A 14,876-nucleotide genomic window follows, 5' to 3' on the forward strand; every position below is an offset into this window, starting at 1 on the left:
TACTTTTCCCTTGCAGAAGGCTTGTTTCCCTTTCCTGTTCTAAGTGCAGGAGTTTATAAGCTCTCTGTTCCTTTAACTTCTGCTGCCCTGCTGCTGCTCTGCTGATTTCTCAGTCAGTGAGTCCCAGCTCCAGAGGAGCATCCTCCCTTTACATGTGACACATACTTTCCTTGCTCCTGACAAATGCATGTCTAGACTGAGCCCATCTGAAAGGTTACTGCAGATATGATTTTCCACAGCTTGCTTTATCCCTCCATTTCGTCTCCTTAGTTTCTCCCAGTGAAATTCAACTACTCAACCTGCAAAGCTCTCTGTGGCTTGTCCCACATGGCTTGTCCCTTCCCGTCTGTATGGGAATGCAATGGTGATGAGCCACCAGCTTGTTGTCAGCCATTTTACAAATTTCACACTTTCACACACTTTCTTCTTTTACTACCTTTTAGGAGAATTTTCCACCAGATAACGCAAGGTTTACTCATTATTCTGCTTCATAGCCCTTTTCAAGGCTTTTGTATCATGCCTACAAAAAAGCTGATGATGGTCGAAGAGGAAGTGCAATGACACTGCAAACTAATATTCCCTCTCTGTTTTCCTGTCTTTCCTCTCTTTTCCATTTGTATGGGTTGGCTGGCTTGTTTTGTACTTTGAATGTTAGTTCTTTTGGACAGGAACTGCTGCTTTGCTTTGCACTCATATTGTCTCCAGTGCTGTTGGGGGCTTTTAAGTGATATACTGTCAGAAACATATCTGAGCATGTGAATCTAAAGCACAAATAGATGCTCCAGTAAAGAAATTCCTGTGAGAGTACACTATTCTGGACTACTCTCATCTCTCCACAAAGGCATGAGACTATTTAATGTCACCTGTGCTGTGCTAACATTAAGGGTTTTAAGAGTACCCTATTCTAATTATTATAAATCCTTGACAGAAGCAGGGAACATTAATGCTATTCTACTGTTCTAAGTGCTTAAATACATACATGGACCACCTTTCTGTAATATTTGATTACCTTGCAATGTTTAATGGAATTATCCTGGCAACATCTTTCTGAAATATTTAAGACCCATTGTTTGTATAGTACAGACAATAATTGGCATGAATTAAGCACCCTGTCAAAGGTCATACTGTAAGTCTGCAACAGAGCTGAGATTTTGAAGCTGGCATCCTAACTGCATAGCTGTATTATTGCATCTTAATAACACAGTTATGGTTCATGATGTTTTAAATCAATCTGACAGCATCAGAGCTTGAAAGGTATTATGCATGACACAGACTTTGCAGAATCTCAAACAGTATACATTTACTGTAACTAGTATGGATGGATAATTACGTATTACAAATTTTAAAGCATGAAATAATTTTAATGATTGCATGAAGCATATACTCATGTATAAATACAGGAAGGAACAAAAAGGAATTAAGACTAATATACAGCACATACAGGATCAGAATGAAAATGGTCAATACTTTTATGTAACAGTTTACTTATGGTTTTATTTATTTGTTATGTAAGTGACCATCAATAATGTAGATACAGGACATAGGAAATGCTTTTTCCCCACTCATTTTTACTGGAATAATATTACACAATTAATCTTTTTGAGGGCTATATAACTGAAAACCGAATTGGCTAAGGTGGTGCCTTTGCTTTAGTCTTATTCCCATAACTCGGGCACTTAGTTCCTCTAAGTGAGGGTGTAAGTGAGGAGTAAAAGACAAGCATAATAAATACTTTTAATCCTGTGCTGGGAAATAGATATGTAATTCTGTCACACTTATCTCCAAGGCTGATCTTTTATTTGCATATTTTCAGAGTTTTGATCTACAAATGGATTTTAATTTGTTGATTTTTGCAAGAACAGCCTTGTGGGAGTTGGGGCAGGTCATGCATAATCAGAGTAAAACACAGACAGAAGGAAGATGTAGAGAATCTGAGCTCCATTTCTGTGTGAAATGCAATTACTATTATTATAATTTTCTTGTACCACACAAAGGCCTTGCTGTACTGGATGCCATCCACATTTAGAGGCTTTTTGAGAGATCCAAGAGATCCCTATCTATGCTAATGGTACACTGTCTTATAAACTGAACATGAAAAATTTAGGCACGCTTTCCTCTCCGCAGCACTTGGGAAGAGGTACAGAGAAATGAAATGACTTTCCCAAGGACATCGTTGTAGGCCTGGAATTCGAACCCACTGACCTGAACCACAGCTCAGGGCCTGAACTAAAAAGATTTTCACCTCCTGTTACAAGATAAGAGTTCAATAAAAAGCACAAATGAGGAAAATTGTACCTAGTATCCGTCGCTAGAATTAGACATAGATGGGTGTGGATGCCTGTGAAACTGTAAGCTTGTGAGTCTTCTTTAGCTGTGTGACCAAAAAGCTGGGGTGCATATACTATTTATACACAGAGATAATGACTGCCTTAAGCACTGGCATTTCATGCCAAGGTTGGCAGGGGTGCATACCCTGCACTGTGTCCCTCCCATGCATTGCCCTTCCCATGGTGAAGTGGAAGCTATACCTACTATCTTTTAGGGGTGGGTGGGAAATTTTCTTCAGCCTCTACTCTGTAAATATTATACAGAATGCAACTCAAATTTCACAAACCACTAGCAAATCAAATCTTCATTACAATCACTGACCTCATTCTTTACCTGGAACAATTCTCTCCAGAGATCAGTGATTTAAGTATATCTATCCTTGATAACCCAGTAATCCTGAAAATGAAATAGCATCTCTGATGTAAGCAGCAAGAATCAATAACCATTAAGCACATAAAGACACTTTAATGTATGAAGCGTATGGGTATCCAAGTCATGTCATCACTAGACCCGTTCACTTTGGTAATGTGTAGGCACCAAGGACATACAGAGTTGTGGTCCTTGCAGAGCACATTGGATGGTCCAGGTGCTCAAGATGTCATAGCTCTGTAAATGGGACTTCCCTGGAAGAGAAGAGTTGAGTGGAGAGTTTTGCCCAGTATCTGAGCACAGGCTGCACTGAGGGTTAGCTTTGTGCAACAAAACAAATTAATTGGATGTGGCTGAAATGATTCATTTTTTTTCTCCAGGTATAAGCACAGCATTAAATAAATTACTGTTGCTGTCAAAGTGCAATGAAGCTAAGATCTCACCTCTACAGATTCAGCTATGATATTCACCAGGTATTGGGGATGGCAGGAAAGGAGGGAGCTGCTTCATAGAAATACCTTCCCCACATATTTTCCCAGACTGCAGGGTTTCACACAAAGCAGAACAAAGCACACCCTTAGTAGTTCTGTTCAGTTCCATACAGCTGTGTGCTGCAGGTGGTGCCCTAAAAAATGTTTATTTTGCAGCACTGCAGGCTGCAAAGCTGCATTCAGTGAAATAGATTCTCCTTCATTGCATTCTCCCTTCTTCACTCTGAACGCCTCTTTTTAACAGAGTCTGTCATCTTCCACCAGCATCACCCAATGCACTAAACGCTCTGTGTCGCAGGACAACAGAATAGTTGTGGCTGCTTTGCAACCCCTATTATCACTGTGGACTATTCCAGCCCTGCTTTGCATACGTAAATGCTAAATACCCAAATTGGGACAATCTTTGTTTTATAAGAACATTTTCTTACACACATTAGTTCTCAATTTTTCCCCATTCTGAAGATTTTCTAAATCATGACCATTTAGCTGGTCTAAGTATAGAGGCCACCAAACTAAATTTTCTGTTACTTCTTCAGGGTAAGCTAAACTAGCAATTTTGTCCAGTTGTTTGTTTATCCTGAGCAAAATCCACTCCTTGGGAGAAGCTGGCAAAATATCTGTGCATCATCACATTTAGTCTCCAAGGTCAGTGTCACACAATGAACAATACCACGCTGTTAAATGGGATTACAATGGGGACTCTCCTGACCTTTGGGGTCATTTAACATTCCAGTGCTGTAACTAATACTTTGTTTAAGCAGCAGGAGAAATGAAAATTCCTCAACATTTCACTCTTAAAAAAATAAAATCTGTGTTGACCTGCACAAAATTAGCAGTGGCATTTGTATGGTTCACAATGTGATGCCGTTTGCTTCTAGGACATGTTCCTTGGGAGAGAGAAGGCCTCTTGGAGACTATGAGTATTCTGCACCTCCTCAGCAGAGCATCTGTCTGCAATCACTGCAATATTCCATAGCCCACCCTGAGACTTGCTTTTTAGAAAGTATGAACTATGGGGGCTTTATAGCTTTTATCTTAGCTGTCATATTCTTTCCACTAAGTAATCCACAGCAAATATCACATCGATGTGAAGCCTAACCTTCTGTAGTTGGATTCCTTGTGAGCTTGCTGGCAAGCTGTACAAAATACACTCAGTGTAATGTTTTCAAAGACTGATATAAGTGGTCCTCAATGATGCTAAATTCCTTTGTAACATTTTATCTGTAGGCAGTAGAAAACAGCCTTAAAAACATGATGCAGTACCACCAGTCCATAAAAAAGCCAAGATCAACATTAGCTTGATCATTGTCACGAATGTACAGAAATACAAATAGAAAACAAGTAACCAATTTGTAGATTGCAATTTATAGTTTTACAGTTAAAGTGCAAGATCCATTTAAGTGCCCATAAAAGAAAACTGAAAGGAAAGATTTCTTTCTAGTAGCTGGAGACAAAAGTGATCTAAAGCTCAGGTTTGTTGAAAGCTAGTTTGCTGAAAACCAAGCAATGTCTACTCTTCTGTTATATGTCACTGAGCAGTACCAAGTAATTCCTCTGTTTCTCACCACATTTAATAAGACAGTGAATTTATGCTAGTATTTCTATTAGAAAAAGAACCCCATACACACAACTGAAAATGTGAAAATGATGTAAATGGTAAAGTTGCAAGTAGCAGGTCTGGAAAACTGACCCATACTTACACTGTGTAGCTCTTTACCTATGATAATCATATTTACAGTAACATGAGTGGAAATATAAAATCAGCCATAGTTGCCTACAGCTAGTGGATTACCAACAGTTTGTTATCCTGAACCATTCCCCTGGCTTGTAAAGAAAGTTAGAAACACAGATCTGTTTAGGCACAGACACACAAAACCCCTTGTTGCATCAGGAACAGAATTAGTATTGAACTATATATTCCTTGAGTTTCTTGTTCATCGTTCATTACATACAAAAGACTAAGGCAGAAAAATAACCTAGATATCTCATTTGAAGGGCTTGACGATAGAAAAGTCTGCAGAGGGATCTGGACAGGCTGGATCAAAGGGCTGAGGCCAATTGTGTGAGGTTCAACAAGGCTCAGTGCCGGGTCCTGCACTTGGGTCACAACAACCACACTCAGCAGTACAGGCTTGAGAAAGAGTGGCTGGAACGCTGCCCAGAAGAAAAGGACCTGGGGTGCTGGTTGACGACTGGCTGAATATGAGCCAGCAGTGTGCACAGGTGGCCAAGAAGGCCAACAGCATCCTGGCTTGTATCCAAAACAGTGTGGCCAGCAAGACTATGGCATTGATTGTCACCCTGTCCTTGGCACTGATGAGGCTGCTCCTCAGATATTGTGTTCAGTCTTGGGCCCCTCACTGCAAGACGGATGCAGAGGTGCTGGAGCCTGTCTGGAGAAGGGCAACGAAGCTGGGGAAGGGTCTGGAGCACAAGTGTTATGAGGAGCAGCTGAGGGAACTGGGGTTGTTTAGCCTGGAGAGGAGGAGGAGGCTCAGGGGAGACCTTATCACTCTCTACAGCTGCCTGAAAGGAGGCTGTAGACAGGTGGGTGTTGGTCTCTTCTCCCAGATAAGAAGAGACTGGACAAGAGGAAACATCCCCAAGCTGTGCCAGGGGAGGTTTGTGTTGGGTATTAGGAAAAAATTCTTCACTGAGAGGGTTATCAAACACTGAACAGGCTGCCCAGGGAAGTGGTGGAGTCACCATCCCTGGCCACATTTAAAAAAATACATAGGTGTGGTACTTAGGGATGTGGTTTTGTGGTGGACTTGGCAGTGTTAGGTTAACAGTTGGACTTGATGATCTTAGAGGTCTTTTCGAACCTAAATGAATCTATGATTTTATGAGTTAATAACAATTGTTTGAGTGATAACAATTGTTTCTAAATAAATTTTTATATTTATTTTTATCTTATTTATTCACACTAATTTTATTGTACTGATTACTTTGTCTCTTTTGCATCAGCTGTAGCTAGTCAAAATTGCAGGTGTGAACTATCTGGAGAAAGGGTTGTTTTTTGTATTCCAGACCTGTCTAGTGCCCGCTTTACTACCTACTTGGTTAAGGTCCCTTTGCTCTGCTGCAGTGCAGCAAGTTGAGGAGCATGGAGGACACCTGGGTTAGCTCCACTGAAGGGAGACAACTGGGTTTCCAGGCAAATAAGTCACCAATCTCTTCCACGCAGAGCTCCCAGAGATATCTTGACACAGAGATTTATTGTCTTGAACTCACCTAGTCCTTGGCTGTAGAGGAATTATAGAAGACTGTATCCTACAGCACAGGCAGCGTCTATAGGGCAGGAAAGAGGGTGGTGGTGTGTTGCAGCACAATCAAACTAGTAGGCTGCAACAAGGCTTTACCCTTGGCTAGATTCTACTGTCTGTGCTGTATCTCCTTCCTCCAGAGGCCAAACCACACTGCTCCTCCTCTATCCCTCTCCCACAGTCCTCAGGGCTATTTAACCACTTAGCAGGAAAGAGCTACACCTGCACCTTATCTACATCGGTCAACCCACCGCCCTTGAAGCCAGCCCACAGCTGTATATTATCAATGCTAATTAACCCAGCTTCATTCCTCTACACTTGGCCATTTACAGCTAGGTTGAGGAATAGACAGATGGAAAAGCTGCTCAGTTTTAGGTAACTGAGGACCATATAGTATATTATGGACTGTCCGACTACCTTACATTTACTTCTTGATCTAGTTAACTAAATTTCCTCTCACTTACCAGTATGATCAGTCTTGGGACAACATATTGGAATCTTTTGAACAAAAGATTTATATGGAGGGAGCCATGCACGTAGATACTAGTCCAAATTTTGTATAGAAACAGTTTTATTTGCAGTCATGTATATCTCCATCTGGGTATAAACATGTACGTATCACCAGAATAAATATAAAAGTGCAGATTGTCATTGAATGTAATTAAATCAGTGTTTATGTCATCTTTTCACCTAGGTCAGAGACAACACAAGGCAAAATGATTAGTACAGGTAAATACTATTGAAAAACCTACCATTTCTTCCCAAAACAAATTGTTTTCATTCCTTACAAACTTTCTGCAGTGTATCAGTGGATTCTTATCCTCCTACAAAGATTTAAGGTTTCTGTTTTTGATTTTCATTCAACATTTTGATTTTTTGGGAAGAGCCTCCCCCATTCTCCTCCAGTGCACATTGATTAATATGGTTAAAGACAGACTGATCACTTTTGAGTCCTGTGAACTGATCAGTGAACCTATTTTTACTGTTGAAAAATTCTCCTTCATTTTGGCTTTTCTTTCATATTCAATCTGGTTTTCACAAATATAGCTGTAATTTGTTATTATGTCATAACTTTTATCCTATAGTGCAATTTGGATGTACCTAGCTGTAAATGATTTGTGGCATGGTCAGTTGGTCAGTGGTCAAAGTGGAGATTAGGAAAACAGACTCTGCCATGTCAGCAGTTCTTACAGCAATAAACATGTATAGTGGAGCTTTTTGTATACAGGTGTCTTGAACTAGCTGCATGACAACAGTTTCATAACAAAACTAACAGAGCCAGGGTCTGTGAATGAATGCCACAACAGTCTGCTATTCTGGATGTTCTGCTAGAGGAAATCTAGAAAAGACGGTAGAAGTGAAGCTATCTGCAAAGACTTACTGCAAGGAAGATCTGAAGAGAACTGTGAGCCACTTCTATGTACTGATATTCAAGAAAACACCCCGAGACAGTGATATAGCGATGATCCTCTGGTGCCCAGTCTGGTGCTGGCGTTACTGAGGTCACGGTGCAGCCTGGCCCATTCTCCATCCACCAAGAACGATGCATTGAGATATTAAAGGTCAGAATGAGATCTGTTTCCTGCAAAAACACAAGTGAAGAATTAATGTGCTGGGAGGGTACTCCAGTATCAAATGAGATTTCACAGGATGCATAAAGAAGCAAAGAGCAGTGGTAAAACTGCATTGTCACATGAAAGGTAGAGGAGCTTGCCAGCAGCAAGCACAAGTAGCTGTACCTTGGCAGGCAGAACTGCTTTGGAGCAGAAGAATAATCCTGCAAGCCAGGATCTGTCCCTAGACGTTATGGTAGCCTAGACTATAGCAGTAATTTCTGTTACAGTGCGCGTTTTCCTGCGGAAACCATAAGCACTGATGAACATGTACATTTACATAGCAACCCTCCTCTGCTCAGTCCCTAGAAATACAGCCCATATTTTGGCTGTCTGAGGTATCAAACTATACAAGAGTCCTCAGGAACCAATACTTCATAGACTTTAATATGTGTGGGTGATCTGCAAGGGGTTTTGTCTCATGTGCCCTGTGAAGCACACCTGTGGTAGCTCTACTGAACTATTGAAGATGTCAAAAAAGAATTCTGTTTGCTTACAAGCAAAACCTCTTTGTAATGCCTCTGTCATATTTCTAACTTCCTAGGAGTCCTAGTAAGGAAACGGCTAGTAAGTGTTGCCTTGTTAAAAAGAAGGGGCAGAGGCCTGCAACCTTTAACTCCTATGCAGCTACTGCAATGGGGTAACTAGTCAGCCATGCTTTACATTAAGATTGAATTCATAAATAGTTCATAAAGGATTAATAAATGATTAATATAAATCATAAACAATACTATGGATATGACTGTCATAAATTATACTTGGTTGCACATTACTTGAGGGTGTTATACATAGTCATAACAACACTATGGACTTTGTGGGTTCTGTGATAGTCTACAGTGTTTACCAACCCTTTATAAATAATTTAGAAGTATAACCTCATTGCAAAGTGTGACTAGTCTGTGCGCACATGTGTTCAGTCATGCAAAAAAAAATTGCTTTTAAGTAATCTGCAAAGCCAGACTCTCCCCACACCTAACCTACATTTTCTTCAGCCTGTTGATTACATTAATAATTAAGATTCTCATAAGGATTTTAAAATGCAACTATTTAATTAGGTTTACCATGCCAAAAGGAATAGAATGCCATTCTGTAGACTATATGTTGTGTTCACATTTCCCTTCCTTTAAAATTAGTCATTTTTCAGTCCACTTATTTTCCCTTTTTTGCACTAACTCATGCAAAGGTAACCACCCAGGGAGGTTTTGGATGATGTCATGAATGACATGTCAATCGATCTGTGATTACACTTGACACTGTAGTGTAGCTGAATGTTTTTTCCTTAAGTAAAGTTGCAGTTCTTGTCTAAAAGTGCAGAAACTTTGTTCAGGTAAAAAAAATCAGTTACTATCCTCCATAAGCACACCCAGCTATCAGATGACAGGAAGGACCATAGATATTTTTGTGATGAATAATTACCCCGCATTCTCATAATAGCCCAATCTGGCTAATAACAAGCAATAGGAGAAAACATGTGATGTTTCACATGAATTTAGTTGTGCAACTAACTTGAAGCATTTAAAGGTGATCAAAGCAGCAGTGAACATTTGTATAAACTATGCAAATTTCCCCCAAATGGATGTACTTACCTATGGCTATAAATCTTCACCCCAAACAAATCTCTCCTTTCTCTGGACCCCTCCCTACCAAAGCTGCAGGCACCGGAAAGTGTCTGAGAGATGTTTTTTGGAAATGGCCACTTTTCCCTTACATCTAAACCAGAAGACTATTTTTCTTTCTGGAGTCAGGGCTGTTACCACCCCTTAGTAGCACATTGGCCTTCTCACCTGGTGTAAGAAGTTGAAGAATGGGTATCTTTGGAGTAACATTACTTATAGATTTATTCCTGAATGACTAAGATTGGAATCCATCATGTTATTGTCAGAAGACCTTTAAGCCATTCTCGTTACCATGGAAAATTCTTAACCTCTAGTCTCTTATCAGAGATGCAGCATGAATGAATAGGACTCATTGTCTGGCTCTATTTTGTCATTTGCAATACCTTCAGAAGAATTGTGATGGACTAAAAATATTTTACAAAGTGCAGACAAGGGAAGAAGAAGGTATTTCTTGAAAAAGAAAGGGATAAACTGGCTTGCAGGAACTGAGTATTTGTTATGCATCTGCCAGGTTAAGTTAAAATGGATGAAGAGGAGCTAGACAGAGAAGTCAAAACTGGCCTGTGTGGCTAGAACATCATTGCTCTAGAGACAGTTATGTTTACCTAAAAAGGGTGCAGTAATCAAAAACTTTACACATGAAAAGCACAAGTAGATTTCCAAGTTACACAGGAAATTTTTCACACATTAAAATATTATTAATTACATATGTAAATAAAACATCACAAAGTCCAGCTTTCTTCCATTGCTGAATTTATTCCCAGATGATTTTCTGAAATAATTTGTTATATTTAGGCAACTCCCTTGCTCCCAAATAAACTTTTTGCAGTTAATTTTAATGCTATGATTAGGACTAAATAATCTTGTTTTGTTCAAGAATAGTCTTTTAGTGCTTAACAGTAAAAAATTGCAGACCTTTATCAGATCTATATTCTATTTCTATCTCTAAGTAATCAGTAAAATGCTGTGTTGTTTCCTCTGCTCATAAAATAGACCTGATACTTGTCACAGAAGTGTTATATTCCTTAATTCTTTATAGCAGTTAAACCAAACAAATCTTACTGAAAGCCTCAACTTCAAATCTTAAAGAACTTGGAATAAAGTGGTTAAGAAGGCTTTCAAGAAGCATAGCTGTTACAGATTGAACCAATTAACAAACAAGGTCAACCTCAGAAAGCAAAACAATAAACAGACGTGGAATCTGATTCTGGTAAGATTAGACATCATCCATGGCTCAGGGTCAAACTTAGCTGGCATGAGAATGATAATGAAACCAGATTTTGACCAGCCAACATGTACGTTAGACCCTGTAAATTCATATCCCCAAAATAAACGGAGTAAGAAGAAATACAGAAGGAGCCTATTCACTTCAAAGTCAGCTGCAGCACAGTAAAATCTTCTCAGGTATAAATTGTTATGGGCTTTGAACTTGTTCATAACCTTCAAACCATGTCCCCCCGTATGCAATCATATCAGCAGAGCAGTTCCTGTTGCTCAATAGTAAAGGTCACCCAGCTTGCGAAAAAGTTTTAGTTTTAAGTGAGAAAACTGTTGAGGACTTGGATCTCCTTGTAGAACTGTGTAAGCTGAGGAGGGGATGATGTATCCATCATTAACATCTTTTATACTGAAAACATTTAGAGCTATTTTTGGACAGACTCTGCTTGCTATTTACTTTGTTCACTGTTTGATTACAGTTTTAGTGGACACAGACAAAGTCTACACTGGAAGCTGGGGATTTGTTGTACTCTCCAGTGTATTTGCCGTCTGTTTTCTTTCCAACATCTGTGGCTCAAACATTGTTCAGGGAAATGCAGAGAAAGTCTGATAAGCCTTGAATCTATGAAACTTAACAAGAATTGTTGATACACATTGGGCATGCCGATATGGTGTGGTTCACAGTCTGTATGTCAAGGAAGATTTTATTATCCTAAATTCAACAAACAGCTGCTTCCTTCATGGACACAGAAATACATCTGTATGAGCTTTATTGATGATCACTGTGCTGTTTTTGTAAATCCTGCTGGTATTTTGTAAAGCCTGTTAATGAAAATTGGTGCATTAGAGTAGATGTTGATATTCATCAAGGAGGAAAAAACCCAAGAAAATATTTAGTAGGACCTCTTTGCTGACATTCTTAAAATGCACTGATATTTGTAATGGTCAGAAGTACTGCTGGATTAGACAAAGGATACAGTTTGGAGGTCTCAGAGACCCAGATTTCAGAGATTAGAACCTGAGACATCTTCAGACTAAATCTGTAATTTCATTTCAGCTTAGTTTGTAAAAACCGCTGAGCTCTGATGGTTTTGTGGCTGTACTTAATATGCTAGATAACAACTTTTGCTGGGGTTATCTGCACAGTACATAACTTTTCCTGGCTGAGGACAGCTGATGACAGAACATGGCAGCAGAAAGCTTTGAAAGAGCTTCCAGAAAGAAATACAACCTCCTCTGCATTAAGAAGCAACAGTACAGCAGTGCTCATAACGAATATAGCTCTGTGTTTATTGTGTTGCTATTAGTACATATTAGTAAGTATGCCATCTCTGCGTAGGAATAGCAATATATTACTGTTTCAACTATTTCTGTCTGGTGTGGCTTACAGAAGCTGATTCCAAACACAGTGCCAAAAGAAAAAAGAGGCAGTAGTCATTCAGGCTGATTCTCCTTGAAAGTCCCGGAGATCTCGCAGACTCAGGGAAATTAAATTGTACTGACTTCAATGGTTGAGGCTTGCTGTGTCATGGGAAATAAGTTTCTCCCATTTTTCTAATTAGGAATTGCTGAAATCTGTGCAACCCTGCCAAGCTTCTGTACAGGTTTTGTCAAATACAACCATGTAACCACTTGTTTCATTTTTCAAACTCAAACTAGCAAGAACAAGTTGCTTGGAGACTGAATGATCACACAAGGTTTCAGTGATAAAAGAACAGGGTCTGAAAGCATTTGTAGTTCTGGATGCCTCAGATGCACAGAGGCCTCTACAGTCATTTTTTTTCTTCTGTTATCTCACTTTCCCACTAAAACTATCTCCCTTCAGGCAGTACCATTTTCTCATGCAAGCAGACTTTTTCCTGTCTAAAGAAAAAACTGCCCTCACTGATGGGCCAAAATAGAGCTTGGCAGATGTGTTTCTTTTAATTTTTCCTTTTTGTTTTCATTTTTTTTAATCCACAGTTGATATACAGGAAATAATTGCTGTATAATTGTGTAGAGATCATGGATATTTAAGGCTTCTGATCTTTTTTATCTTGTTGTATCTGACCTGATTTTTACCTTGTCCACTTTTTGTATGTGTGATGCTTTCCCTTTCATATGTATTTTTTTTCAGTAACCTAGAATCCTGTTCTTTAATTTTATCTTACAAAACGATTTTGCACCATTATAATTTCAAATTTAATATGGAATTTGATTTACATATGTGTCATTAATTAAATATGATTTAACCAGTCCGAATCCACCCAAGAGATTTACTTCTGAAGTTTCTCCATGAAAACTAGCAAAAATTGCCTTACTGTTAGCTTTTCTCAGTTGTCTGTTAAAAATGTTCCAAATGTATCTTAAGTGATTTCCAATGCACTTCCAAAGACTTCGATGAATTAGTTATAGAGATACCAGCATGAAAGAAAGAGATGACTCAGGTGTTCTGATTTTCTTCTCTAAAATGAAACTGGAGTCTTATATTAATGAAACACTGTAAAACAGACCTCAAAAAGCATACAGGGATTGACACTGTCACTTACTATTCTGTTATAAGATACCTATCAATAATCTTACAAAATTGTTAGAGCTGCAATGTTATCTTAATTAAGATCCTCATATTTTTCTAGTATTGTAATATGTAGACTGGCAAACCTAATAATTTTAATCTGCTCTGTTTCAACTCATTAAAAAAACCCCAAACTGCTAAACTCCAGAATATTAATTTAATCAGTTCAGTGACATCAACATTTTTTATTAACAATTTTGTTAATAAAGTTTCTATCTATATAGTTCTTAAATTAAAAATATCAAAAGGAAGTAGAAAGTTTCAGTTTGTATTGCAAGGTTAAAATGATTTCCCAGAATATTTTTCATATTTAAACACTATGTATTTAGACTAAGAATGTTCTGGGTTAAGATCCGTTGAATTTTCTTTTGTGCAGAACAAGAGAATTAAGCCAATTCTAGTAGATGAATGTTACTTATCATAGGGACTGAAAGATTGCAGTCCCTGTGCTATCATACAGAAATTTTAATTTAGCTCATGTACATATTTGATAAACATCCTGAGCACTAGATTTTTTAAATTTCTTGGGAAATGATTTCTGGAGGACTTCAGCTTGTGCAATGATAAAATACATTGAAATAGGCAACTGACCAGAGGCACTCACATCCCAGAGTAGTATCTAACTGTGGAATCTTACATATTACTCACTGTGAAGTAATCAGGGATATCATTCTGGAAGTGAGAAAATTTATTGAAGGAAATTAAGTTAAATGTTTTGAAAAATTAGTGGTTTGCCAAATTGCTATTCTCTGGGAAAACCAGCTTGTCTCCAGGCTTTGTTAATGTGGGTATACAGTGAGCAGTTTTCCAGCCTCAGGTGATGTTATGTAGCTTTATCCTTACTGGTGGGCATGGAGTTATTACCAGAACTTATTACATCCGACAAAAACTAACTTCTTTCATTCCAAAAGAGAATCCTATTCTAAAATTTAGATTAAACCTGAAGGTACAAAGATGCAATTTAGGTATTTACTGGTGTACCAAAAGATGATGATCCCACAGATATCTTATTAGAGAGTCCGGCTTCTGCTTCAGGGTGAACTGAGCAGCCTGGCAGGGGTCCAGAGCTGGAAACAAGGTGGTGGAACATGCTCTCTTTTCCCACATCAAAGTGGTGTTCCATGAAACAAAACTAGCAAAGGATTTTATGATTATACTAGACTCAATGTGGTTCTGGATCTCTTTCTGAAGTGATGTGAATGTTATGAATGGTTCCCAAACCCTGGTTATTCATTTTGAGCTGAAAACACATGATTTCACTGTTTTCACAATGCATCATCACTGCATTGTTATGAGTATGGCATAATGCTTTTAAAGAAATTTAAGTTCTTTAGCTTCTCAGGACTGTCCCGTCCCATCCCGTCCCGTCCCCTCCTTTTTAAATGGTAAAGGAGGTGTGTCTCTTGGTTTACCCAGGCAAA

General features: G+C 38.7%; 1 protein-coding gene across 2 annotated transcripts in view; it reads right to left on the reverse strand.

Annotated features, from left to right (window-relative positions):
- Nucleotides 1-14,876, reverse strand: part of NKAIN2 (sodium/potassium transporting ATPase interacting 2) — a 577,207-nt gene that overhangs the window by 80,054 nt on the left and 482,277 nt on the right. For both annotated transcript variants that reach the window (XM_080389968.1, XM_080389969.1), the window contains exon 4: nucleotides 7,836-8,036. In XM_080389968.1, coding sequence (XP_080246094.1) covers nucleotides 7,836-8,036 — 201 coding nt within the window. The remainder of the gene's footprint in view (nucleotides 1-7,835; nucleotides 8,037-14,876) is intronic.

The sequence above is a fragment of the Falco punctatus genome (genome assembly GCF_963210335.1).
Source record: "Falco punctatus genome assembly, chromosome: 5".
NCBI lineage: Eukaryota > Metazoa > Chordata > Aves > Falconiformes > Falconidae > Falco > Falco punctatus.